The 27,173-nt window shown below is 38.3% G+C and overlaps 1 protein-coding gene across 8 annotated transcripts in view; it reads left to right on the forward strand.

Annotated features, from left to right (window-relative positions):
* Positions 1-27,173, forward strand: part of TRIP12 (thyroid hormone receptor interactor 12) — an 88,612-nt gene that overhangs the window by 47,640 nt on the left and 13,799 nt on the right. For 2 of the 8 annotated variants that reach the window (XM_081813449.1, XM_081813445.1), the window contains exons 15-33: positions 132-249; positions 370-529; positions 2,326-2,479; positions 3,601-3,829; positions 4,137-4,255; positions 6,548-6,755; positions 9,565-9,665; positions 9,898-10,072; positions 11,263-11,404; positions 12,482-12,673; positions 14,161-14,312; positions 15,797-15,969; positions 16,371-16,444; positions 16,526-16,725; positions 17,511-17,638; positions 18,925-19,076; positions 19,748-19,890; positions 20,984-21,140; positions 22,670-22,768. In XM_081813449.1, coding sequence (XP_081669575.1) covers positions 132-249; positions 370-529; positions 2,326-2,479; positions 3,601-3,829; positions 4,137-4,255; positions 6,548-6,755; positions 9,565-9,665; positions 9,898-10,072; positions 11,263-11,404; positions 12,482-12,673; positions 14,161-14,312; positions 15,797-15,969; positions 16,371-16,444; positions 16,526-16,725; positions 17,511-17,638; positions 18,925-19,076; positions 19,748-19,890; positions 20,984-21,140; positions 22,670-22,768 — 2,876 coding nt within the window. The remainder of the gene's footprint in view (positions 1-131; positions 250-369; positions 530-2,325; positions 2,480-3,600; positions 3,830-4,136; positions 4,256-6,547; positions 6,756-9,564; positions 9,666-9,897; positions 10,073-11,262; positions 11,405-12,481; positions 12,674-14,160; positions 14,313-15,796; positions 15,970-16,370; positions 16,445-16,525; positions 16,726-17,510; positions 17,639-18,924; positions 19,077-19,747; positions 19,891-20,983; positions 21,141-22,669; positions 22,769-27,173) is intronic. The other 6 variants (XM_081813447.1, XM_081813450.1, XM_081813446.1 and 3 more) reach the window with 6 other exon arrangements.

Below are 27,173 nucleotides of genomic sequence, written 5' to 3' on the forward strand. Positions count from 1 at the left end.
TTTTTATTCATGTATAGTTGACTGTAAGAAAATACTTCTGATTGTTTTTCCCCCCATGGGAATGATTGTCTTTTAAATTAGGTAATATAACTAGTTTCATGGGTTTGTGGTTTCTGTTATTGGTTCTACAGACATTGCAGAGACACTTCACTTTCTCCTGTGCGGTGCCGCTAATGGAAGCTGTCAAGAACAGATTGATCTTGTTCCACGAAGTCCTCAAGAACTATATGAACTGACATCTCTGATTTGGTAAAGATTGGGCTAATAATAACAACAGTGGCTTATTCGCGGGTATTTTACTTTAGAGCTCTTTCATTTACTAATAGTTCAGGAAGCTACTTAATGAAATAATTGCACTTTTGTTTTCAGCGAACTTATGCCATGTTTACCAAAAGAAGGCATTTTTGCAGTTGATACCATGCTGAAGAAGGGAAATGCGCAGAACACAGATGGCGCGATATGGCAGTGGCGTGACGACCGAGGCCTTTGGCATCCCTATAACAGGATTGACAGCCGGATCATTGAGGTAGTAGTTTCATCGTACCGTTTAAATATGTCTATTTTGGCGGAGAGTGGGCGTAGGGATGGAGTGGGGAGGTGGATATGTGTACTTAAATGTGCTCAATTTTGAATTAACTCAAGATTCTCTCATTTTGTCTCCTGAGAACAAGGTCCTCATTTCTGTTCAGGTCAGAAAACATGATGTTCTAGTCCTGCTTCTGCTGCTAACTACCCGATTGACTTGGAGCAAGTAATTTAAGTTCTTTGTTCCATAGTTTCCTCATTTCTAAAAGGAAACATTGGAGGAGTCAGGCTATATGTTTTCAAAGTCCCTTCTGTTTCCTACCCAGAAGATGCCTCCCATAAGCAAAGACTTACATACAAATAGCTGTTTCTCAGCACACTTTTAAGAACAAAAACATGGGAACAATTTTAGTATCGAAGTCTAGGTGAAATGGTTAAGTAAGTTTTGATACCAGCTAGCCTCATATGTAGTCCAGATGTTAATGGGATAAATTTTAATGACATAAAGTGGGATATGAAAAACGAACACAATATTCAGAATTCTATGACTCTTTGGGTCACTCAGCAAAATAAGAGAAAGAGCAATAGTAAAAAGGAAGGAGATGCACCAAAATATTTAGTGTTTTTCTGTGAAGGTTTTATGTGTGGTTGTATTGTTTTTGTTAACTTCCATATTAAGTATGCCTTGAAATATTTCAAGTCAGGAAAATTGCCTTGTATTAGGAAGTGCAGGTCACTGCATTATTTGGAATACCATGTATCATTTACTAATATTTTCAATATAGGAGATAGCTTTAAGTCTTGCTATATTTTCCAATCTGTGATATTTGAATTTTTTTTAGAGCATCACACTTGAAGAGACATTCTTCTTTAAAGATGTCTTTTACCACTTAGTTTTTAAAAATGAATATTTGAAAAACAACTTTGAAACCATTGACTTACATTATAAAATCAGAAGTTCTTATAAAAGTATCCACGTTCCGAGCCAGCTTTTAGGAGGAAGTGAGGTGTGATGGGTCTGATGTGTGTTGTTCACCTTAGTGTGTAAGCAGGCCATGGTTTCTAACATTAAGCTGCCTTCTTTTTAGCATTGTCTTATTAATTGCATTTTCCCTGTTAGCTTACTCTCTAACACTTAAGGAGTCCTGTCTTTCATTTAACGTAGGAATTCCACAGACTGGACTATTATATTCTAGCACATCTTTTGGCTGTCTTATCTCAAGCAAATAGTGTTAATCAAAGTGTGTCATTTTATTTATGTACTGTGCACGCATGCACACCCTAGGGGTTACTCTCTTAGGTCCGGGTGTGTCATTTAAATGGAAAGTCTTTTTACCTAAGGATAATTTTGTAGGATCATTTTGATTAAACAAGATTTTGTGGGCTGCTAAAAATCCATGATGTAAATACTATTTTAACCTAAGAATTAGATACTATGATTTTATAGATAACTTATTTTTTCTATCAGCAATGTCTTAAAAGCCTTTTTAATACAAACGGTGTCTTCCTCATGTCAGTGATTCTACATGACTGGATCCTTCATCAGGAATTTATCTGTATTTATGTCTCTGGGGACTTTGTAGGGCCTGTCGTGTATAATTGTGTTTAATTAAAAATGATTTATTGAATGAATGGGTTTTGTCATGTCCACACTATTAAATTTTCCATACTCTTTTACTTCACCATGTGAAACCTGATGAAATAAATATGTAAGTTAGCATTTATGGAGGGTCCCACTGTGTCTTAAGTTAATAAATTTCTCCATGTTTATATTCAAGGTTTCTCTCTCTTTGCTCTCAGGCAGCCCATCAGGTCGGTGAGGATGAGATAAGCTTGTCCACTCTGGGACGAGTTTATACTATTGATTTTAATTCTATGCAGCAAATCAATGAGGACACGGGAACAGCACGTGCCATTCAGAGAAAACCTAACCCCTTAGCCAATACTAACACTAGTAAGTACTTTTTGAGTTAATAGTAGTACTGTATTGTCATGTGAGTAATATTTGTGATAAAAAGTATTTCATTGAGTGTCTTCATGAAGCTTAAGAGACCATTGCATAGTAGTAATTAATTTGTTGTTGTTTTCTGTCACGTTTTAATTGATGAATGAGCCAGCATTGCTGAAATGGTACCCTCCGCATTATTTTCCTGCTATGTGATTTGCAGTGTCCCGGACTCCAGCCAGAATTGGCCCATGCAGTTTTTTATCTGATCCTGTTATTCCTCTTACACCTTTAGATCCACCCACACCTATCAGCCGAGTTCTTTGCGACCTTTTATGTTCTATATTCCTATGAAAATTCTCTTCTTCACTAATGAAGAATAGATTTTTTTTTTTTTTTTGGTTCAGGTTTCTGACATTTGTCTCTGTCCTTGGGGTTTCAGTCTGTTGCTTTGGCACCTCTAGTGTAGAGTGCAGGGGTCAGCAAACTTCTTCTGAGAAGGGCCAGATAGTAAATATTTTAAGCTTTATGGATTGTATAGTGCCCGTACTCCACACCGCTATTGTAGCTCCAAAACAGCCATATAAAAAATATAAAGAATTGTATGTGGTCATGTTCCAGTAAATTTTTACAAATACAGGCGCTGGCCCAGATTGGGCCTTTCAACTGTACTTTGCTAACCCCTGATCTAGAGCTTACTTCCTCATCAGTTTCCTGTTCCCTCTACCTTATTCCCTTGAAGAAAAGCAACAGAGCATCTTATTTTTCCATAGCTTCTAGTCACATACCCACTGTCCATTTCTTGAGCTCTGTTTATTTCTTACCAGTCGTTTAGCTGGCTAACACTGAAGTATCCTTGGTATTTTGTTGAACATATATTATTAAAGTAAAAGGTACAGTGTGCTGATACCTTGTTCTTTCTAGCCGGCTCAGTTTTGTCTTAATGCTGTCTTTGGTATCTTTGTAGACCCCAGTTGATCACATTAGATAAGTTAATTTGTCATATAACCAGATTTTTTTCATAACATTTCAAATAATTACAGCAACTTGAATGCTTTGTTTACTTTTATTTGTGAAGTCTGTAAGTTTAGGATTGTACTTTTTTTTTTTTTTTTTTTTTTAAATAACAGGTGGATATTCAGAGTTAAAGAAGGATGATGCTCGAGCACAGCTTATGAAAGAGGATCCGGAACTGGCTAAGTCTTTTATTAAGACATTATTTGGTGTTCTTTATGAAGTGTATAGTTCCTCAGCAGGACCTGCGGTCAGACATAAGTGCCTTAGAGCAATTCTTAGGATAATTTATTTTGCGGATGCTGAACTTCTGAAGGATGTCCTGAAAAATCATGCTGTTTCAAGGTGTGTTCATGAAAATAGTGAAAACATTTTAGAAATTCAAGTCTCTGCAAGTAATCTCAGCAGTCTTTAAAGTAATAATACAGGAAAAGTGCATAAAACAGTTTATTTGTAATGTCTCGAGGCCTTTGTTGTCTCTTTATAGTCATACACACCTTTGAGAAAGACAAATGCAAAAGTTAAGCATTTAAGAAAATTTTCGGTTGTTTTCACAATTAAAATATTTTGCTCTCAAAATTAAAGTAGTATGGCCAAAAATAATTCTCAAATTCAGACAGATGTTTTATATACGAATGCTTTCTTTTTTTAGTCACATTGCTTCCATGCTGTCAAGCCAAGACCTGAAGATAGTAGTTGGAGCACTTCAGATGGCAGAAATCTTAATGCAGAAGTTACCTGATATTTTTAGTGTTTACTTCAGAAGAGAAGGTAATGTCATTCACGATAATTAATTAATGGTTAATCTTTTAGTCTACATAGTATTTCAGTAGTCATATAGCTTTAATTTAGAACAAAAATTAAACTTTTATATAAGGAATTTTCATGCTTATAACTCACGTACATATAGAGTATGTCTTTCGTAAAATCTGTTAATATGGGTTGTGTGAGATTAACGGTCAGGTGATAAAAACTTAGTTACATTTCGGTTATCTGAGTGTTTATGGGCCAGAAGCAAGCACTGACGTTTCTTTTCATATAGATAATGTGCAACCGCCCATAAAGATGTCTTGAAAAAGTCAGAGTTCACTTTCTTTCCCAATGAATCCCATTAGTAGATCAGAACACTTGTAAAAGGAATTATTACTTACTTCATTGGGTTTAGTCCCCTAATTTGAGGAATTTAAACATGAAAATCAGTCTAGGAGACATAGTACTTTTCCATTCTCTTTTTGAAGATCACAAAGATGAAACCGTATTGCTCATTCGGGTGTTTTATCCTTTTCAAACATGCCAAGATATTAAAGGAGTTCTTTCTCATCAACAAATCTCTTTATGGCTCTTTTGGTCTTTGAGGATACTTTGGTCTTGTGTGAGGGCACAGGAAATAATGGTATTTTATCCTCAAGTAATCCTTAGCTTCATCTTCCATCTTATCAACAATCCTAGTTCTTTCTGTATATGATCTATTTCCCCGTCTTTCATCGCCTTATGCTGGATCTGCCTCTCTTCACATCTTGAGAGTGCTGTAGTCATGCTAGTGTAAGAGTATTAAATGGGAAGAGGTTTTCACTATTTCTTACTAGTTCTATTTAAATAACAGGTTTTTTTTAACCCCAACACTACATATTTATATGAAATAGAAGGCAAACTTTATAACTATGGTTAACAAATGGGGTGCATTTATGAATAGATAATTCTGTGATCACATAAGTATTTGGTATGTGTTCTTTTTAGCCTTGGATTATTTTGTAACTTGCATTCTGTGTTTTGGTTTTGATGTTCTGTTGTAGTTGTTCTGCCTTTCTGATCTATTTCACCTTTCTGATTTGGAAGTGTATCAGAATGTCTTTTTCTCAAAGTGATTTTTTTTTTTTCTTTTTACATTTATAGTATCACTATGCCATCAGATTGAATTTTCCAGCCCCCAAAATTTATATAGTATATACAGTATGAAGTTTATGGAGGAGTTTTGATTAGTTCTACTACTTTGCATCTGGCTAGGTATACTGTTCTTTCATGTTCCAGTTAAATGTCATTTATTCCTGAGGACCTTGCCTTCCTTCTAGAATCTGTTAGGTCCTAATTGCTGTGTGCTCTATCAGAACTTATTTTCTCTGTAAGGAGCAGTTTACTCTTTTGTTTGTAATTTCTTATAATTTTTTTTTCTCCCCAGTAACTGCCCTGAGTCCATTTTTCTCATCCATGGCCATATTATTAGTACCTAACACACAGTCTGGCATGTGATTGCTGCAGATAATATTTGTGGAATGTCAGTGCCTCAACTTTGAGTTCATTCAAACATCTTGTGGGTTTTTTTGTGTGTTTTTGTGTTTGTTAGTTTGTTTTGAGAATTCTGATGGAAAACTCTGGACTGTTTCCCAGAAAAAAATGTGAATGTGTGAACATGGATTCATACATTTGGACACAGACCTCGGCATACAACTACCCCACACTCCCCACCACCACCCCCCACCATGTACATTCTCCTGTGATTCTAGCCCAGATATGAACCCCTGCCTTGTAAGCTACTATTTAGCTCTCTTTATACACCTCCAAGGATGTGAAAAATCACCATCCTTGGATTGCTGGTGTTCTCTTTTGGCAGTGGTATTATTGTGATCTTACTCATTGTAGCATTTGAAGTTAGCTAATAACTGTGGCGAGTCTTTCTTTCCTGGCTATCAAGCCACAGGTGCGCTACTGCGTTTTTGTAGTTCATTGTTTTTATAATGGTATTTTGAATTTCCAGTAGAACTTTACGTGTGACCCTGTTAAATTTCCTGTTATCAGGTTTTAAATATCTGAAGACATATATATAAACCTCTTTCTTTAATGTTGAATTTGCCTCCTACCTTCCAGAATGGAGTCAAGTCGAAAACCCTGGCACCTAAGTCATCATGCTCCATCCGTCCCCTCCCCTCTCCTCCCCTCCCCTCCCAACCCCCATTTGCCAGATACTTTTAATTCATTCCCTGTAAATCAGTGTTAGTGTTTAGAGATTCTGTAATCCTGGGGAGGTGGTCTTGGTTAAAACTGACTCTTAAATCTGTTACTATATAGGTGTAATGCATCAAGTAAAACACTTAGCAGAATCAGAGTCTTTGTTGACAAGTCCACCAAAGGCATGTACGAATGGGTCGGGATCCTTGGGGTCCACGACGTCAGTCAGCAGCGGAACAGCCACGGCCGCCACTAACGCTGCGGCTGACTTGGGGTCCCCCAGCTTGCAGCACAGCAGAGATGATTCTTTAGATCTGAGCCCTCAAGGGTAAGTCAGAGTTTTGTGCTGATTTTCATGCTCTTTGCCTTTACCTGTGTCCTGGTACCTGAGATTCACACAGGGAATAAAATGTAAAGTGGTCAAATATTAAAGAGAGGACCCTTTGTTTTTTTCCCCATCTCTGTTTTGTTCGATGTTTAATGGGAATGGGAAGAGACTGACATTTATTGGAAAGCCACTGGATTGAGCCGTGTTTAGGAACCACAAGAGACACAAAGTATTTCCAGTGTCCTCTCAGGGAACTGAGGCTCAGTGAACTTTCTGAGTGAACTAATTAAGTTAATGATGAGCACAGGGTCACACACTTATTTTACAGATGTAGGATTTGAACCCTCATTTCTAATTCCATAGTTTTGTGATTATTTACTGCACTGTTGCATACATACCAGCTTCAAGACATCCAGATCGTGACATAGTGAGAAATATTAAACACTAGAATTTTTGGAATGTACAGGAAAAAACCTGATTTCCCATTAATTCTTACTTGGCAAATGGGAACTTTGCTCTCAATAAAAGAAAGTGGGAGTTCTTAAATATGTCTGCTTCCACCTCCTTATCTGTTCTAATCCCTTTGTTGTACTGTGCTTCTGAGAACATTACCAAACCCTCATATTAGGTTTCATTTTGTTGTGTTGAAACAAATTACGCTCACTCAAGGTGTTTTTGTTTCTTTGACATTAGAAACTTAATACTGCTGTATGACTGGTGCGTGATCAACAGATTCAGTTCTGAAATTCAAAGTGTACTTAGTAGAATACTCCTTTCTGCTCCTTTTAAGCTATAATATGATTTTGGTAAAACATACTATACTTACTAATAAGTGAGGTCCAAACATTTAATCCTGTAAACTACAAGGTGTCATTGTCCTAAGAATTGATCTCGCTCAGGGTCCCAGCTCCTTTTGGTGCCACCTGCTGGCAGTTGTCCGTTCTAGCTTAAATATGAATTTTGGCAATTCTGGGACTTGGGCTACAGATTGGGACTTCTGTCACAGTGGCTTTTATTTTAGGAAGGTGCTTAGTTTGGGTGGTACCTATATCATGGGCCCAGTCCAATGGGATTGAGCCTGGAGAATATAATGGGGACCCTTGACCTTCTCTCTTCTCAAGTTGGATTTGTTGGCCAGTTTTCCCTCACAGCCTTGCCTGCCTCTCTTTTTCCTTCCTCTCCAGCCCTAATCCTTCCCCTTGGCTGTTGTAGCAACTTAAATTACTGCAGGGTTTCACTATCTAGCAGAGGCATGGTGCCCGAGACATCAGGTGCTTGGTGAAATGTGATGCAACTCAGACATGCAGTATTTCTGAGCCACTTAAAGGAATTAGACTTGATTTATAGTTTCTAACAGTTAGAAATTCTAAAAGATGAGGAAAGAAACTTTCAGAGATTTAAGTGGTTCCATTCCTTTCCAGTATGGTTTCAAATAAAAGTTCATATAAATTTGTGAAGGGGGAATTGTTCAGTCATGTTTGAAAGTTCATTTGTCCATGGGGCTCCTGGGTGACTTATTTGTTCAAGCGTCCAACTCTTGGTTTTGGCTCAGGTCATGTTCTCAGGGCCACGAGATGGAATCCCATGTCAGGTTCCAAGCTCAGCGCAGAATCTGCTTGAATATTTTCTCTCTCTCCCTCTACCCTGCCCCTCCCCCCTACTTTTATTCTCTTTAAAGTAAATAAGTGTTGAAAGAAAAAAGTTCACTTGTCTTAATTGTGAAGCATATTTAAACATAGTACTAAGTGTTTTTAATAGACATACCAGCTTTTGGAAGACTTTAAAAGTTGTTGAGTGTTTTTTTTGGGGGGGGGTTCTAATTTTATTTGGTTTGCAGACCAGTTGAAACAGAACTTTTTGTTTTTAAAGACTGATTTATTTTAGAGAGAGTGTGCTAGCGTAGGGGGGATTGGAGCAGAGGGAGAGGGAGAGAGAAATTCAAACCGACTCCATGCTGAGCGTGGAGCCCAGCGCGGGGCTCAAGATCACGACCTAAGCCGAAACCCAAGAGTTGGACACTCAACTGACTGTGCCACCCAGGAGCCCGAACTTTTTTTCCATCATTTCCATCTTAAGTAGTTTTGTTATTCTAAGAATCTCCTGATATTTCAAACTGTTTCTACTGTTGTTAAGAATATTGAAAATAAGATACAAAGTCTGTGTATGTTCTATTTTAGGTATTGTAACTCAAAATAGGTTATTCATACTATGAGTTGATAGATTTGTTTATAGGTAATTTTGAGTTTAAAAAAAAAAATCACTAAACTATTTATAAATACATTCAGTTAGGATGTTATTGTAATTACATACCGTGAAAGTACTTTGGGTAGTATCGGGAAAGTATCTTGGTAACACTCGATGTCCTGTATATTTTACTTTTTGTCATTTAAGCTAGGGAAGAAATACGGTCATCAGATTTAACATTCTTTTTCTGGTTAGATAGCACAGTTCTTTTTAATATTGCTTCTTCGCATCAAAGATTTGTTGTATGTACTTTTCTGTATGTGTACATTTTATAATCAAAGTTTTAACACAGGATTAATCAGATACTCTATTTGGTTTTACTTTTAGTAGTTCAGTGTAGTGTTAATAAGGTGTTTTCTGGATTAATCATTTTCTGTGTCTCTAGACCTCTAGAACATGATTGGTGCAGAGTCTGCATTAAATAAGTAATCACAAAATGAAGAATACCCTTTTATGGCCATATTTTACAAGTCCTTGTTTCTGCCGTTTTAGCTTGCTTTTCAGTGAATGATGCTAATAAATCATGGTAATTGCTAAATTTATCCCATCTTTTCCCATGTGATAGTCGATTAAGTGATGTTCTAAAGAGAAAACGGCTGCCAAAACGAGGTCCAAGAAGGCCAAAGTATTCACCTCCAAGAGATGATGACAAAGTAGACAATCAAGGTAATTGCTTTGGTGATGTGGTGGGGTGCAGAGGGAAAGACGGTAGCAGTGAGAGGCATGTACTTCTGAAAATGGTTGACAGCTTTAAGCACACCTTAGTTTCCTGAACACTCAGTGTTCTTAGTTGTTTCAGCAAATTCATCTAGTAATGTCAACAGCAATGTTAAAATTCGGTTGATTTTCATCAATTACGCTAAGATGACTTAACTGTCATTCCCGTTTCTTTTCATAGCTAAAAGCCCTACCACTACTCAGTCACCTAAGTCTTCTTTCCTGGCAAGCTTGAACCCAAAAACGTGGGGACGGTTAAGTGCACAGTCCAACAGCAACAACATTGAACCAGCACGAACTGCGGGAGTTAGTGGTCTTGCCAGGGCCGCCTCAAAGGACACCATATCCAATAATAGGTGAAGTGGGGGAATTCTCTATTACTTTCATTCTCAGATTAGCAAAACTCTACATTTTTGCCGTCAGCACGTTTACTTTGTGGAGATGAAACATGGACCCAGACCTTTTAATTTATGCTGAGAAGTGGCATGGCTCAAGGATGGGAGCAGATTCTCATTTCTTGAACTCTGCCTGGCTTTGTCCTAAATTCCAGTCTTAACATCTTAAAATCTATTTCAACATTTCTGGTTGGGAGTTAACAAATGTTCAAAACCAAATAAATTATGTTCCCTGTGGAACCTGTTCCTTAGTTTTGTTCTAGACAAGCGAAAGCTGACATTTTCTGTGCGCACACACAGACATTCACCCACTTTTATAAAGATACTTTTCCTTCCTCTACTCTTTACAGTGGAACTTAAGGATCCTAGAGTAGACGCTTGTTTGTTTGTTCTCAGATATTTAGAACTGTATCAGCTAAACTTTTCCACATACTAGTCTGGCTCCCCCCCCGCCCCAGTCTCTGGCTTTAAAAAATTGTTTCTTTAAAACCCTTCCGAGTTGTTTTATTTAGTTTTTTTGACTCTGGATATAACGTACCAACAAGGAATACTTCTCTGCAAATAAATGTTTAAAAATCAAATGCCACTGGGTAAAGAAACAGGCTCCTTTTTTTAGTGGATTGGTTTGGTTGGTTGGTTGTTTTTCCGAATTTTGGTTAATAAAAAATAATTAAGCAAATATATATCTAAAGCCATCAGAGTTTGTAATTTAAATAGCCAGGTCTCAGTTAATCGCGCATCTAACAGGTGCATGTTTCTGGTCTATAGTTTTTGCTTCAGCTCTCCAAGGAACACAATAAAGGACAAAGCAGATATGTCTGTACCTAATGAAGCAGCTATGTAAAGTTGCTTTCAGGCAAATACTTAGGGAAGAAATGATTGCCTGGTAGAGTTCCAAGAAGTTAGAACGTTTTGTATATTCTTCATGTAATGATCTGAATTATATTTTAAGTACATGTGCATTTCTCTACTGCACCTTAGCCCATTTTCAAAATGACACTTAATTTGGTTCATCTGAATTTATTAATCTAGAAGCATAGGTGAAAAAGGGTTTTAAATGTAGCAGCTATTTGCCTTTGATGTGCAGTTATAATTGAAATCCTTCCTATACACGAAGACTAAATTTAATATCTTGGTTTTCCTTCTTGCAGAGAAAAAATTAAAGGTTGGATTAAGGAACAGGCGCATAAGTTTGTAGAGCGTTACTTCAGTTCTGAGAACATGGATGGAAGCAACCCTGCACTGAATGTCCTTCAGAGACTTTGTGCTGCAACTGAACAACTCAACCTCCAGGTACCATGTGGGCTGCACCGTGTTGGTCCTTCGTCATCTCTTCCAGCATCTCTCCTGTCTTGCTGTCCTTCCCTTGATGACTCTGACTTTCCATGACTTGCTGTCCTAGATCAACTTTCTCGCCAGACGTGTGCCTTTAACACTGACATTTCTGTAACTAGTCCCTTGACTTTCGTGCTTCATTATTTTATCATTAACTATACTGGGAATCTCAGCTTTGACTTTCTTCTCTTCTCATCCCATATATATATATTTTTAAAAGAGTTTATTTAGAGAGTGCATGCATGTGAGTGGCGGAAGGGGCAGAGCAGGAGGGAGAGAATCTCAAGCCGACTCCGCTCGACCTCACGACCCCGAGATCATACTGTGAGCCCACATCAGGAGTTGGACGCTCAGCTGAGTGAGCCACCCAGGCGATCTGTCACATCCCATATTTCTTGACAAAAAAAGAGACTTGAGAAATGTCCCCCAAGTACCTTTCAACATGGGTATTGGAGCTGATGTGACGGACCCTCCCTAACCCCTCACCGCGTGGATCTGATAGTACTTGGAGAGGGAGATTGAAAAGCCCTTTATATTTCATCTGATTCTTAGCCTTTTTACATTTTTAATGCACTTTGAGCAATTCGAGTAGTACATGTTTTCCAGGAAATTGTCCATTTCATCCAGGTTTTAAATGTATTAATTTAAAGCCACACTTTATATTCTTGTTTTATCTTCTCATTCTGGTATTCTAGCTCTTTACCCCTCAATTTGTATTCTCAATTCATTGTCTCTTTATTTATTTATCCTCTTTTATTTATTATTTCTTTATTTCTTTATTCAACGTTGGTTGTGAGACTTTTCTTTTTTATGTTAGTAGTATGGATGCTGGTTTTCTTCCATGAAATACTAACATTTTTGACTATGCGTGTAAGATCATAGTTTCCAAGTTTCTACCAAGAATGTATCACTCCCCCCGCCTTCTTTTTTAAAGATGTTGAGAATATATTCAATTCCTGTTGGGGAAATGTGAACTGTGCATTTAGTAATTACTGTTTAAATCAATATAGAAATACTGTTCCCAACTCTTTCCAGGTGGATGGTGGAGCTGAGTGCCTTGTAGAAATCCGTAGCATAGTCTCAGAGTCCGATGTTTCATCATTTGAAATCCAACATAGTGGATTCGTGAAGCAGCTGTTGCTTTATTTGACATCTAAAAGTGAAAAGGATGCTGTGAGCAGAGAGATCAGATTAAAGAGATTCCTTCATGTATTCTTTTCTTCCCCAGTAAGTTGTTTCTTAATGCTTCTCTGTCATCTTATAGGAATCACTGGTCACTGATATGTATGTTTTTATCTCAGTAATTTCCATTAGATGCTGATCAAGATATTGAGGTCAAGTTTCTAGCTTCTGATACACAGTTGGATTTGGATTTCTTGGTCTTTTTTTTTTAAGATTTTATTTATTTGACAGACACAGCAAGAGAGGGAACACAAGCAGGGGGAGTGGGAGAGGGAGAAGCAGGCTTCCCGCGGAGCAGGGAGCCCAATGCGGGGCTCGATCCCAGGACCCTGGGATCATGACCTGAGCCGAAGGCAGATGCTTTAACGACTAAGCCACCCAGGCGCCCCTCCTTGGTCTTTTTTATATCAAATATACTAGAAAAGCAACAGAAGGATGATTTGATGGCTCAGGTGCCACAGTTTCTATGGTCAGTGTATCTTGAGTCTGTTTTTTTCTGCAAGACCAGCCATTAATCGTAGTCTCTTGTGAATGTATTTTATTCTCAATATTTGTTTTTAAACATGTTGTAGTTTACAATATATACATATAGGGAAATATGATAAAATAACTGTAGATATAAGAGAGAGTGAGCATATATGTTTCCATTTTGAATATAAAGTACAGTATTAACAGTTCTATTTGAGAGTCTCAGTCACCACTTATAATCTGGATTGCAAGACCAGAAGGCTCAGGGAGGCTCCCCTTCCTTCAGCCTCAGTGGGTGAGAGCAAGAATGTAACTACTCTTGGACACTAATGACTTAACATCATTCTACTTGTTTCAAAACTACTTGAGAGAAGGCATCCTCTGGATCATTTGGGTAGTAGGACTAAGGGTATTTCTCCTGTGTGTTGGTGAAACTACTTCACCATGCCTTGCTTTCAGTGTTGGTAGGCATTTGAGCACCTACTATATTGTTATAACTTGGGCTATATAAAGCAGTTATTTGTTTGAGATACATTAGATGTGTAGTAATACAGGAAGTAGTTTTATGCCATGCTTAAGATTACGTACAGATCTGTAATCTCTTACCTGAAACTCCTTGGGGCTGAAGGGGTTTCAAGAGTTCTACAATATAGTACAAATATATTACCTGATAATATTCTCAGTGGATTCTAAATAGCACTCCATACACACTAAATATTTTTGCAGGAAAGCATATGGATATTCCTACTCGGTACAGGTAAGTAAAGACTGCAGATGGCCTCGTGTCTATCTGAGTCAGATCTCACCACCAATTACTTGTGTTGTCAAGCCTTTTGGACTTAGGAATTATGAATAAGGGATTGTGAGCCTATTACAAAAAGGGGTCGGTCTCTCTTTGCAATAATTTATACGGAAATAATCATTCCAAACAGATCTGTCAAAAGAGATAAAAGAGAATAGATGAATGGCTCTCTTTTGTAAAACTGCTTGTTAAATTTTCTTGTTGAGGAGTGTTCCATTTTCAAGAGGCCTTGTTTAACCTGTTGGTTTATTTATAACTTTAGCTTCCTGGAGAAGAGCCCATTGGAAGAGTAGAACCAGTGGGTAATGCTCCTTTGTTGGCATTAGTTCACAAGATGAACAACTGCCTCAGCCAGATGGAGCAGTTTCCAGTCAAAGTACATGACTTCCCCAGTGGAAATGGGACCGGAGGCAGGTAAGGATCATTGCCTGCGCATACCCTTGCCGTTGGACCCTCCGCTTCATTTTGTTGAGGGAAAGCGGCAAGAGGTCTGGTAACCTCTTAAGCTGCCCGAAGACCGTTTGGCTATAATGACGGAAGAAAACCACTTCTTATCTTTAAAATCCCCCCATGTGTTTTAAACGTGATGTTTTGGAAATATATAAGCCAGTGACTGTGTTGGCAAGCTGTAATAGGCTTAGTGTTCCTTAAATTGATAAACTTTAATATATATTGCTTCTCCCTGTGAATTTTATAAATATGCATAATCAAATATTTGCATTCTGTGCAATAATGTGATTTCCTATGTGATGTAAGTGGTTATACCTTTGGTGGGTTTTAACAAATAAGTGTATATTTTGAAGTTTTCTTGTTTCATTGAAACTTTTATTTTTTCCCGTAATAAAGTAGTTTTACTGGACTCATGAAATGCTACAGAAAGAATGCACTGTAAAAGTTCATTATTGTATTTTACGGGATGTTACAAGGTTTCTGGAATATTATGACTAGAAGCCTACAAAATAAGAAATTAGTTTCGTTTTAAAATACACAGTCTGATGTGTTTTGAAAACATATAAATTTTTTATTGAATTAAAACTATGCAGTATTGGACAGATGAAGGGATCTGTTGTGCTAGGGTTTTTTCTGGCTTTGAAAATTAATACAGAATGTGATAATCAGTTTTGATCATTATCCTGTCCTGGAAAATTTTATGAAATACAGGAGCATTTTCATCTATGGCTGAGAAAACCATGAAGTTTTTCATTTTAACGCAGATTTGTATAAAATATGTATGTTTACATATGTATGTATCCTGTCTAATGGAATATTCTTTCCTATACTCCTATTTGCCTGCCTTACGGAATCTTACAGATAACTGCATTTTAAGCCTGTGTCTCACTGTTGTCAGCCCTTTCCAGAAATGAGCAATTAAAGATTATTACCAGGGTTAGACTGGCATAGCTATGAAACTGCTTCATTCAAATGAATGTAGCAAAGTAAATTTTAAAGGTTACTTTTTAAAGTAATTTTGAGGCAGAAATGTTTAAAGCAAAAAAGAGGGCTTTTTCCTTTGTTTTTAATACCATAGAATTTAGTTAGACAGTGGCAAAATACTGCAGAAGTGAGCGTGCTCAGATGGTTGAGGAATTTTTAGTCTAGAGAAATAGTTAAATCTCAGTGGTGAGGATTTCTGCTCACATGGATTTCCCCGTATGACTGAGATAGAATGATGATTTCATGTTTTCATATGCATGCATACACACCCTCTTTTATTTTTAACTTTATAACAACTTTCACTAAATAACTTGAATTGCTGGCTTGACTGTTTACATAACTGCTAGGTAAGTGCTCATTTTGTGCCTTAAGAAAATGCAGTTTGTATTGTCTTGCTTTTGTTTGAATAAATTATGTTGATTTTGAAAATAATAGAATAACTTTTTTTCACAAATTATCTTGAGCTTTTCTCTCAACAGAGGATCACAGGCTTTAAAATTTTTCAACACACATCAGTTAAAATGCCAGTTACAAAGACATCCAGACTGTGCGAACGTGAAGCAGTGGAAAGGCGGGCCGGTCAAGATTGATCCCCTGGCTTTGGTACAAGCTATCGAGAGATACCTTGTAGTTAGAGGTACTTTCCCTAGATGTGTGTTTTGTGTTTATATGTACATTGGGCTGGGAATATTAGGGAATGTGGAAACGATTTCCCTGTCTATTGCTGCTTCTGTTAAAACCTAGCATTGGGAACTTGGGTTCCCGTCATTCATATTCTACATAGCCTGTGGAAACGTGGTAACACTTGGGACGGGTTGATGGCTTACTTCTGTGATGAGTTCATTTATCTTGTTGGAACCTAATGTAACATGTAGAAATGGTGCTTTGTAGGTGACAATTTTCTTAGCTCTTTCTGCCTCATCGGTCACAGTTTAATATGCACGTTTTTCTAAGAGTATGTTAGTTTAACCAATACGCGTGGGCTTTTCTTTGCCATGGACAATTGCTAGGAGTTTAACAGCCTTCTTGGGTCCTCAGGGTATGGAAGAGTACGAGAAGATGATGAAGACAGTGATGATGATGGCTCTGACGAGGAAATAGACGAGTCTCTGGTAAGGTGCTATTCTCACCATGTTGTCATGCACACAGTTCAGTGCCTGGAGCTTAAATGGGTTTTCTTTTGCTTCATTCAGGCCGCTCAGTTCTTAAATTCCGGCAATGTAAGGCACAGGCTACAGTTCTACATTGGAGAGCATTTGCTACCGTATAATATGACCGTGTATCAGGCAGTCCGGCAGTTCAGTATCCAGGCCGAGGACGAGCGGGAGTCCACGGACGATGAGAGCAACCCTCTGGGGAGAGCTGGTATTTGGACAAAGACTCATACAATATGGCAAGTCTGAAACTGACTTCGTTTGCTTTGTCATCAGCTTCGATAAATTGTTTGTGTGTTTTGGAATTCATATTAATGGCTGGCTTACGTAAGGAAAGGGGACCCAAATCCTACATTTTATTATTAAAAGCCACTTCAAATATTTTATCTGTGTACATGAATGCATGCATGTGCACACGTGTACGTGTGTATTTGCCTTCATTATGTCTCCGAGAAAACATGTGCTCGTGGGCAATAATCATAGTTTAAGTCAGCTCTTTAGATTCGTTTCAGGTCTTAAACAAGAGAAAAACGTCTCCAGAAGATTACATTCCTTTAGGTAATAAGAAGCTTGGCATCTCTGTGCCCTTAGAGGCATTTGGATGCAGCTTTCTGCATTGTTTGTTAATGTCTGCTACTTAGATTTAAAGAGAGCCAGTCTCTGGGTCGCCTGGGTAGCTCAGTCGGTTGAGCGGCCGACTCCTGATCTCTGCTCAGGTCTTGATCTCAGGGTTGTGAGTTCAAGCCCCACGTTGGGCTCCACATAAAAAATAAATAAAGAGAGCCATTCTTCTGTGAACCACCCGCAGAGTTCCTCAGGTGGCCCCTCCTGGGATAGTGGACTCTTTGTGGTCTCTTCTCGGAACAGTGCCATTGGTAATTCTCCAAATCCATAAGTAGGGAGAAACAGGATAGATCTCAGAGTTCTGGTAACTCTGGTGTCTGTGGGTCACACTTCGGCCCCTGTAGAATAGTTTTTATTTTTAAAATCTACATTTAGTTTATATACTCTCCAATCAATTTAGGTACAAACCCGTGAGAGAGGATGAAGAAAGTAATAAAGATTGTGTTGGTGGTAAAAGAGGAAGAGCCCAAACAGCTCCAACAAAAACATCCCCTAGAAATGCAAAAAAGCACGATGAGTTATGGCATGGTAAGTTGGTACATGGGAGGGAAAACAAATTGCCGTGGGGCAGTAGCCTTCTTGTCATGGAAGTTTTAAAGGAGTGATTTATATCTAGCAGTGAAACCCTTGGATATAATGTAGAAAAGATGAGATTACCACAAATGAAAAATTTAGTACCTGCAAAATTAAATTTGGGAAGAAAATTGGGAAAAACTCATACTCGTTCCATGAAAAATTTATGTTTTCATGAAGGCTAAAACAAATTTCATTAGTAGAACACATTTACTAAAAAGACTGATCATGGTCAGGCAGGCCCTTCACTTTTGTCATTTATAATAATCTAACAATTATAGGGGGAATGAAAAGTTTTGCCAGGTAGTATAATGAGTACAGAACGGAGTAGCATGTCCCAGTTGATTTCTTTTCTTTTGTAGTATTTCCTTCCAGTCCGAGTGTGCTCCCCCAGCCACCCCCCTCCGCCATTTATGTGATGGTAGCAGTGCTTTAGCTTTGGCTCAGGGTCATTCTTGGAGACCATCCCTGTCCGGGAGTTCCAAACAAAATGGTGTTAATTGCTGGAATTTTTTCTGCTCCACAGAAATAAGGACATTATAATAGTGTTGTGTTTTGTTTTTCATAAAACTAAGTTCTATTATAAAGGGTTTTTATTATGAGGTTTTTATGTCTGTGTTTTTGATGTTAAAAATTGCCCTTTCTTTTATGGTAGTGATAGTGTTGTGATTTTTAATTCCTAAAAGTAAATGGCAACAGTTCAACCCCTGACCCCCTCCCCAAGCTATTACTTAGTGAAATCTGAGAAGAATCATAGATCCCCTTGGAAACTATCACAATCTTTCCTATCCTAAGCCTTGGATTAGATAACCAAATCTCTAAGATTTACAGTTGGGAATATTTGTCTATTTTACGTGGCCATTTTAAGCTGGATATAAAAATTAAAAATCCAGGGAATTTATATAAAATGAACTTAAATTTAAACATTTTGTCTTTATTCTTCTCTGGCCGTTTTATTCTTAGCCGTTGCTTCTGTTGAAAAGAAGAAATGGGAAATGAGTCAGTTTTTCTCCTTTACAGTTTATTTGGATATGGGAGGAAAGCAAAATTTGCATAAGCCTGTATGATTTATGCGTAAGATAAAGGGAAAAATGTTCAAGCTATCAATACTCTAAAGGGATACCAAACATTAGAGCCTCACAGCTTGTGGTTACTATTTTCGGGGTGATAGATGACACCAGCTCCTCGGCACAGCCTTTCTAACTTTGATCACACCTTACCTTTGATCTTTTGCCCTCTAGATGGAGTGTGCCCATCGGTATCAAATCCTTTAGAAGTTTACCTCATATCCACACCACCTGAAAATATAACTTTTGAAGACCCGTCATTAGATGTGATTCTTCTTTTAAGAGTTTTACATGCCATCAGTCGATACTGGTATTACTTGTATGATGTGAGTAATGTGGCCTGCTTATGGAGTTTCCCATTATATGTTGTGCATGGCACGTTACCTGTAGTTACTGTCAGTGGTTGATGAATTTTTGTTGTACTAGAAACAGACCAAATGATTCAGTTAAATGTAGGGATCATAGCCCAGTGAAATACAGCGTACTTACCAGTTGGAGCTTCTCCCCCACTTTCTGTTGCTGGCCTATATTCTTGGATTAGTGTTCTTCCTAGCTGTGACTTGTATCAAGTTAGGCTACAACGTGAAGAACAAGTGTGAATTCATAGTTAGAATTCTTTCAGTACATTTAAGCAAAAGTTCATTTGTCTGAGTTGAAATATATATTAAGTAAAAAGTCAAGTGGAAGTTGAGTGCTACTTTTGACATTTATATAATATAGGGAAGAATGACAGAATTGACCTTGCACAGAACATGAGCTGTCACATCAGTGATTGGGTCAGTACTAGTGGCCTGTAGGGTTGTGGTATTTGAGCTATGCATTGTAGAAATTGTCATTTAGGTTGAGGCACTCGAGTGAGAAGCTATATATTGTATATTGGGAACCAGGTGAAATCTAGGCACTCTGCATACATTTTTGGAGATAAAGAGTTAGTGAATATAATCCTAATGTTTTACTACATGTAGACCTTTTTTTTTTTTTTTTTAACGTTTTACAGAATGCAATGTGCAAGGAGATTATTCCAACTAGTGAATTTATTAACAGTAAGTTGACAGCAAAAGCAAATAGGCAGCTTCAAGATCCTTTAGTAATCATGACAGGAAACATCCCAACATGGCTCACTGAACTAGGAAAAACCTGGTAAGATGATCATTTCTGAAATAGTGGCTTGGGAGTATGTTATTGTTGTGTTGGTCTTAATATATTTTGTTTCAAAAACAGTCTTCACTGAACCTATTTGAATGTGTTTAAGTAACATCATATTTGATCACAGCTTGCTTAATATTTAGTGTAGCTGTCTATCTAGAGGAGGCGCCTCTAGCTGGGGTTAATATAAGATCTACTTGTGACAGTATGTGTCTGTATATATGAAACAGGAAAGTATGCAAGGATATTTAAAGAGCTTAAAATCCTCTGTCTTCATAAAGTTGGGGACTCCAAAGGTATAGTTGCTTGATTTTCTGAGCCTGTTTGGGTCCAGACTTAAATTCTCAGAGACCATTGAACTGTACGGATCAATACAGTAGTCAGTAGCCACATACATCTTTTTATATTTAGATCAAAGAAAATTAAGTAAATTAGAAATTAGTTTTTAGTCACATTAGCCACATCCTTATGTGGCGCCCCATGTGCAACAGAACAGATGGTAAATATTGGCATCACCACAGGAAGTGTTTTTAGCAGTTCCGTGTCAAGAACTTCCAAAATCCTACATCAAGAGGCAGTAGAACCTAATACTACTGTGGGGTTCCTTCTTTGGAAATCAGCATGGCTGTTGGGCTGGTTTGAGTGACTTAGCAATGTCGGGGCTGGGAGGAAAATCATGAGCTAGTAAAGCCATTATTATTATTTCTGTGTATGTGGTACAGGGATGGCTTGGCAGTGTCATGAAGCGGTGATCATATTTTAAAAACAGGGTTTGCTAGACAGGTTATACTTCCTGAAGGTCTTTGGGTAGATTAAAGATCTTAAATAGACCTGATTTAAAGTATAGGATTTTTAATAGTTGAATTTCATATTTCACAGAGAAAAGCTGCTTAATGCATTATTACTTGATCACTTAGAGATTTCATCAAGAATTACGAAATTTCTTCAAAATTAGTTTGCCTAGACCGTTTTTATTGGTTCTATTTATAATTCTTATTTCTGTATCATATCAAAAGTTGTTTCTAATGTAGGGGTTTGTATGGTTTCTGATTCTAATTCAGATAATCTGTGTTGCATCTTTTTACAGCCCATTTTTCTTCCCTTTTGATACCCGGCAAATGCTTTTTTACGTAACTGCATTTGATCGGGACCGAGCAATGCAAAGATTACTTGATACCAACCCAGAAATCAACCAGTCTGATTCTCAAGATAGCAGAGTTGCACCTAGATTGGATAGAAAAAAAGTAAGTTTCTCCCCCAAAATATGTAAAGGTAAATTGCACCGAGCTTTTGACAATAACGGGAACACTAGAGATGTGATGCATGGGAGCAGTGCCTGGTGGCGCAGAGCCGTCCCTCAGTCACAGCCGTCTCTCTGCTTGTCTGTCTGCTCCCCTGGAGCAGCCGGGCTTTCCTGTCAAGCTCTTGGAACCAGGCTGTCTGTGATTCTTCATCCTGAAGTTAAGAGTCCTTTTTTCCCCCGTTTCTGAAATAATTTCTACAGTTCTTTTTTTCTTGGTTGCCGTTAACTCTTGTGCCAAGAAAGAATCCTGTTTTCTCTCAGGAAGGGTTCTTTTTTTTTTTAATTAGGAACTCACACTGTAGCCTCCCTTTTATAATTGATCCTTTATGCAGTAGGTAGAATTAACCAGATCCACTTTCTTCCCTTCGCACATCACTCTGATCAGAGATGACCGAAACGAGATTCTTGATGGGATTCCCGGCTGGAGCCTAGTCAGCCCCTGTGTTGCTGATCTCAGCTTCCTGGGCTTCTCATCTTGGCTCCACATTCAGAGCTATGACCGCCCCACTCTGAGCCATTCCAGCGGGGACCCCATCCTCCATTTCTGACACTGCACCACCTTTTACTTCTGATGTCTCTGTTCGTCTTCCTCTTTTGTGCTGAGGATTCTTACTCAAGTCTGTCTTTCCAAAACCTGTAACTCTAAGACTCCTGAGAGCCATTAGTAATGACATTAAAAGAGGGGTTAGAAGGAATGAGAAGCAAAACAAAAAAAACCTTAACACTTTTTGTCTGTTCTGCAAAGCCTTGCTGTTTCTAGATTTGTATCATTAGGATTGTGTCAGTGGTGGTGTTGGTGGAGTTTGGAAATCTAGCAGAACCTGTCTCGTCCCCAGGAATCTCAGTAGTAGATGTTTGTAGTTGTGCTTGTAGGATCTCTGCAGGTCGGGGCCAGGAGGTTTCAGCTCACCTGTCTCACCTGCCATCCCCATACCGATCTCTCCATATGTAACTGTAAATGTGCCCAGGGAGATGCTGTGCAGCTGGAGCTCTGACTTGCACTGCTGTCTGGCAAGGTTACAGAGAGCCTTTCTTATCCACCTTGAACTTTGTGAACCTGCCATGGGCTCGATAATATTTACACTTAATTTCTAGTTTTGCTGTCCATGTTTGTAGCAATGCAGCTACTTCTTAACCTTTTCTGAGGTGTGCTTTTATAGAAATAGTCTTGGGAAGTGTGGGTGGCTCAGCCAGTTCAGCGTCCGACTCTTGGTTTTGGCGGGCTCCATGCTGGGCTTGGAGTCTGCTTGAGATTCTCTCTCTCCCTCTCCGTCTGCCCCTTCCCGCACTTGAGCATACACATGCGCACTGTCTCTTGTGCGCGCTCTCTCAAATAAATAAATTTTTAAAAAAATAGTCTTTTAACAGTTGATTTTTGGTTTTTTTTCTTGCACTGCGAGAAATGCCACCTGTTTATTATTAAAGTGTAATATGAGCATCATTTCCTCACATTTGTACTTTGTTTTTTAGCGTACTGTGAACAGAGAGGAGCTGCTGAAGCAAGCGGAGTCTGTGATGCAAGATCTGGGTAGCTCCCGGGCCATGTTAGAAATCCAGTATGAAAATGAGGTGAGCTCATGAGCGTGGATGGTTTTTGACTTAATTTGTGCCTTCAATAAGACTTCGTTGGTCCCCTGAAATTCTAAAAGACAATTGGAAATTTATCTAAAACTGGAGATTTGCTCTGTTTTGGATGATCTTGGAAGGTCGAAGCTCTCCAGTTTCCAAGATTAAGTTGTATAGGAGAAGACGGGGTTTTTTCTTGCATAAGAGCAAACGTTTGTATAATTGTTAGGTTGATAAAGTGAAAGGGTGTTTTAAGCATACCTTTCAAAATGTTTGAACTGCTTTTAAAAAAAATCACAGATATAACCTGTATAATAAATGCACACTTAAAACATGTACAGTTCTAGTTGTACAAATTCTGATGTCCTGATGTATTCGGTCTGGAATCACTACCACATCAAGATCAAGAAAAAAATCCCATCACCACAAACTGCTCTCTTAGACCACTTTGTGGTTCGCACCCTCCCCCTGACCCCCAGAGAACTGGCGTCTATTTTCTGTCCTGTAGTTTTGTCTTTCTTACAAATGCCATAGGAGGTGGAATCCTACAGTATGTAGCCATTGGTGTTACTCTTCTAGCACTTAGTATAATGCTTTTGAGATTCATCCATGCTGTTGCAGGTATCGTTTGTTTCCTTTTATCACAAATAATAAGAGTCTGTTGTATGGATACTTCAGGAAATGTTTCATCACCAGGTGATGCACATTGTAGTTTCCAGTTTTTGACACTTATATGAATAATGCTGCTGTGAACATTTGGGTACATGTCTTTGTGTAGACATATGTTTTTATTTCTCTTAGGTAAATTCTTCAGGGATGAATTGCTAAGTTACTTAGTAAGATATGTTTTTACTTTATGAGAAACACCAAACTGTTTTCCAAGTAGCTTTGTCATTTCCCATTCCCACCAGCGATGGAGCTTGGGAGTTTCAGTTGCTTGCCATGCTCACCAGCCCTCAGGTCTTATCTTTTTAATTTGGGGTATTCCAGGGGGTTTATAGTGGTATGTCATTGTGTTCTGTTTGCATTTTTCTGATTGTTTTACTAACCATTCATATATCTTCTCTGGAGAAGTGTCCATCCATGTTTCCATCATCGTGTTTTATGATTAAGTTGTTAAAGAGTTCTTTATTACTCTGGATACAGGTTCTTTTTGAAATAAGTGTTTGCAAATGTTTTCTTCCAGTCTGTAGTTTATCTTTCAGTTTCCTCATGAAATGTCTTTGGAAGAGCAGAAGTTTTTAATTTTGTTGAAATCCAATTTATCAAAAAAAATTTTTTTTCTGGTTTGTGCTTTTTTTATCCCAGGAAATTTTCCCCTCACCCTTGGTTTTCAGAGATTTTTTTCCGCCATGTGTTTTTAGAAGTTTTATAGTTTGGCTCTCATACTGAGGCCTATAATCCATTTTTAGTTATATATAGCGTAAAGTAAGGAGTTAAGGATATTTTTGCTTTTTTCTAAATATGGGCTGTTTCATTTTTCCAGCACCATTTGTTTGAAAAGGCATACTTCTCCCATATTGAATGACCTTGGCACCCTTTTTGAAAATGAGTCTATTGTGAATATTTGGATCTATTTCTCGATTTTCTGTTGTTTTTTATTAATCTATACTGTCTTGATTACTATATCTTTTTTTTTTTTTTAAAGATCTTATTTATTTATTTGAGAGAGAGAATGAGAAAGAGAGAGCACATGAGAGGGGGGGAGGGTCAGAAGGAGAAGCAGACTCCCTGCTGAGCAGGAAGCCGGATGCGGGACTCGATCCTGAGACTCCAGGATCATGACCTGAGCCAAAGGCAGTCGCTTAACCAACTGAGCCACCCAGGCGCCCATTGATTACTATATCTTTATAGTTAGTCTTGAAGGCAGGTAGTGTGAGTCCTCCAACTTCTTTGTCAAAGTTTTGGTTATTTCCCATTCTCCAGTATTTCCACGTAAATTTTATTTTATTTTATTTTATTTTTTTTAAGATTTTATTTATTTATTTGAGAGAGAGAGTGAGAGAGAGAAAGAGCACAAGAGGGGGGAGAGGGAGAAGCAGACTCCCTGCTGAGCAGGTAGCCTGATGCGGGACTCGATCCCGGGACTCCAGGATCATGACCTGAGCCGAAGGCAGTCGCTTAACCAACTGAGCCACCCAGGCGCCCTCCATGTAAATTTTAGAATCAGCTTGTCAGTGTCTACAAAAGGTCTCACAGGATATTTATTGGGATTGTGTTGAATTTTGGTCAGTTTGGTAGAAAATTGACATATATTGTAGTTCTTGAGCACCATGTAGACTTCCATTTGTTTAGGCCTTTTTATCTCTCGCAGTTTTCACTTATAGAGAGGTCTTCCATGTGCGTATTTTATTAAATTTCTACCCAAAATTTCATGTTTTGTGATGATGTTGAAAAGGATACTCTCCTTATTTTAGTTTGTAGAAATACAGTTGGTTTTTTTAATCTTGACTTTATTTTATGTGACCTTGATAATGACTGGTTCTAATAACTTTTTAATAGATCATTTAGGATTATTGCAGAATCCCAGGTTTGGGAAACTTCTGGAAAGGGCTGGATAGTAAATATTCAGGGGTTGTGGGCCCTACAGTCTCCCTTGCAACTACTCCATTTTGCCTTTGTTGTACAAGCAGGAAAATGGCCGTAGACAGTACTTACACAAATGAGCCTGGCCGTGTTCCAAAAAAATCTTATTGTCAATGAAATTTGGAGTTCATATAATTTTCACATGTGGTGAGATAATATTCACGTTTTTCAACCACTGAAATTGTAAAAACCACCCTTAGATTTGCAGATGGTACAAAAACAGGAAGTGGGCCAGAGCTGCAGTTTGCTAAGCTGTGTTGTTGGACATTTGTGTCGGCTGTGAAAAATATGATTTTACTTCCTTTCTATTCTAACCTTTGTCATTTACTTCTTTTTAAACAGCGTGGACAGTCCATCAAAAGATTCAAATAATGGTTTTCTCTATATTTTAACTATGAAATACTGAGTCTCTTGGTGATACTTTCCTCCCTCTTTCCCCTGAATATTTTTAAGACAAAACTTGAGAATGTTTGACTTTTAAAACTTTTATAGATGCCTCAGTTTTCTTGTCTTAAAATGTGAGTTATAGTACAGCCTCTAACAATCTGCGGTATTACCTGTGCTTATCCAAGGAATTTTAATTATGATTTTGATTTTTCTTAGGCATTTTTATCTCATTAAGACTTTTGAAAAGTTATTTTGAGTGTTACTTAGTCATGAAAATGAAAACTTGAAGTAGTTGTGACCTAGGAGGTGTACAGTATGCTAGGGATCCGGGTTGTGGCAGAGTTCCTATAGTCCAAGGATTACAGTGTAGTTGATTACAGTGCATATGGCTGATGAGTGGCATAGGTATCAAGTGGATGAGGCTTTCAGACAAGTCCTACTGTCCCAGGAGTGTGTGGGCAGGGTCACAGAGTTAGACCTTAATGGAAGTGAGTGAGAAAATTAGGGGACCAAAGGTTGTGGCTCTAGCAAAGGATTGGGCTTGGTGGTGAGGGGCAGGAGTAAATGCTCTGGAAGTGATGAGGCAGAGGGAGATGGAGTGGAGGCCTTGACTGCTGGGATAAGAAATTGGAATGGTCTTTTGAATCCACCCTGATTGGGACCGTGCTTCTTGCTCAGAGGATACAGGTTTTTAGATGTTTACATGCTCCGGTTTCTTCTTCATAAAACTGCAAGACCTCTGCTCCAGCTGACTTCTTTTCCGGAGTTTATTTTAACTTTGATTTTTACTTTTTTACTCCAGTATATTTTTTTGTTGCCAGGAATGTCTTTCCTTCCCTGTCGCATCCTTCATGGTTCTGTTCAAATTGCATCTCACATGGAACCTAAACAGGTTCAGAATAGCATCACATTGATCGTTCTTAGGTCATCAGGATTGAGTTACTGATACAGAAATCATAATTTTATAATCTTCATTGCTGGATCCTACCTACTAATTATGGAAAAGATTCTAGGTGGATCATTGGGGAATAGGGCTTGGGAGGAGTACTGACTTTTTATATACAAAGAGCCTCAGGTTGTAAATCAGATTCAACCATACAAGTCTGCAGGTGGCCATTAGGAAGACTTCAGAGTAGCTCTAGAAGAATCCTGATTCAAAATATCAAATCCAGGGGCGCCCGGGTGGCTCAGTCGTTAAGCGTCTGCCTTCGGCTCAGGTCATGATCTCAGGATCCTGGGATCGAGCCCTGCATCAGGCTCCCTGCTCAGCGGGAGGTCTGCTTTTCCCTCTCCTACTCCCCCTGCTTGTGTTCCCTCTATCTCTGTGTCTCTCTCTGTCAAATAAATAAAAAACTTTAAAAAACAAAAAACAGGGGCACCTGGGTGGCTCAGATGGTTAAGCGTCTGCCTTCGGCTCAGGTCATGATCCCAGGGT

This window comes from Leptonychotes weddellii, chromosome 3 (genome assembly GCF_054177405.1).
Source record: "Leptonychotes weddellii isolate Sample4059 chromosome 3, ASM5417740v2, whole genome shotgun sequence".
Taxonomy (NCBI): domain Eukaryota; kingdom Metazoa; phylum Chordata; class Mammalia; order Carnivora; family Phocidae; genus Leptonychotes; species Leptonychotes weddellii.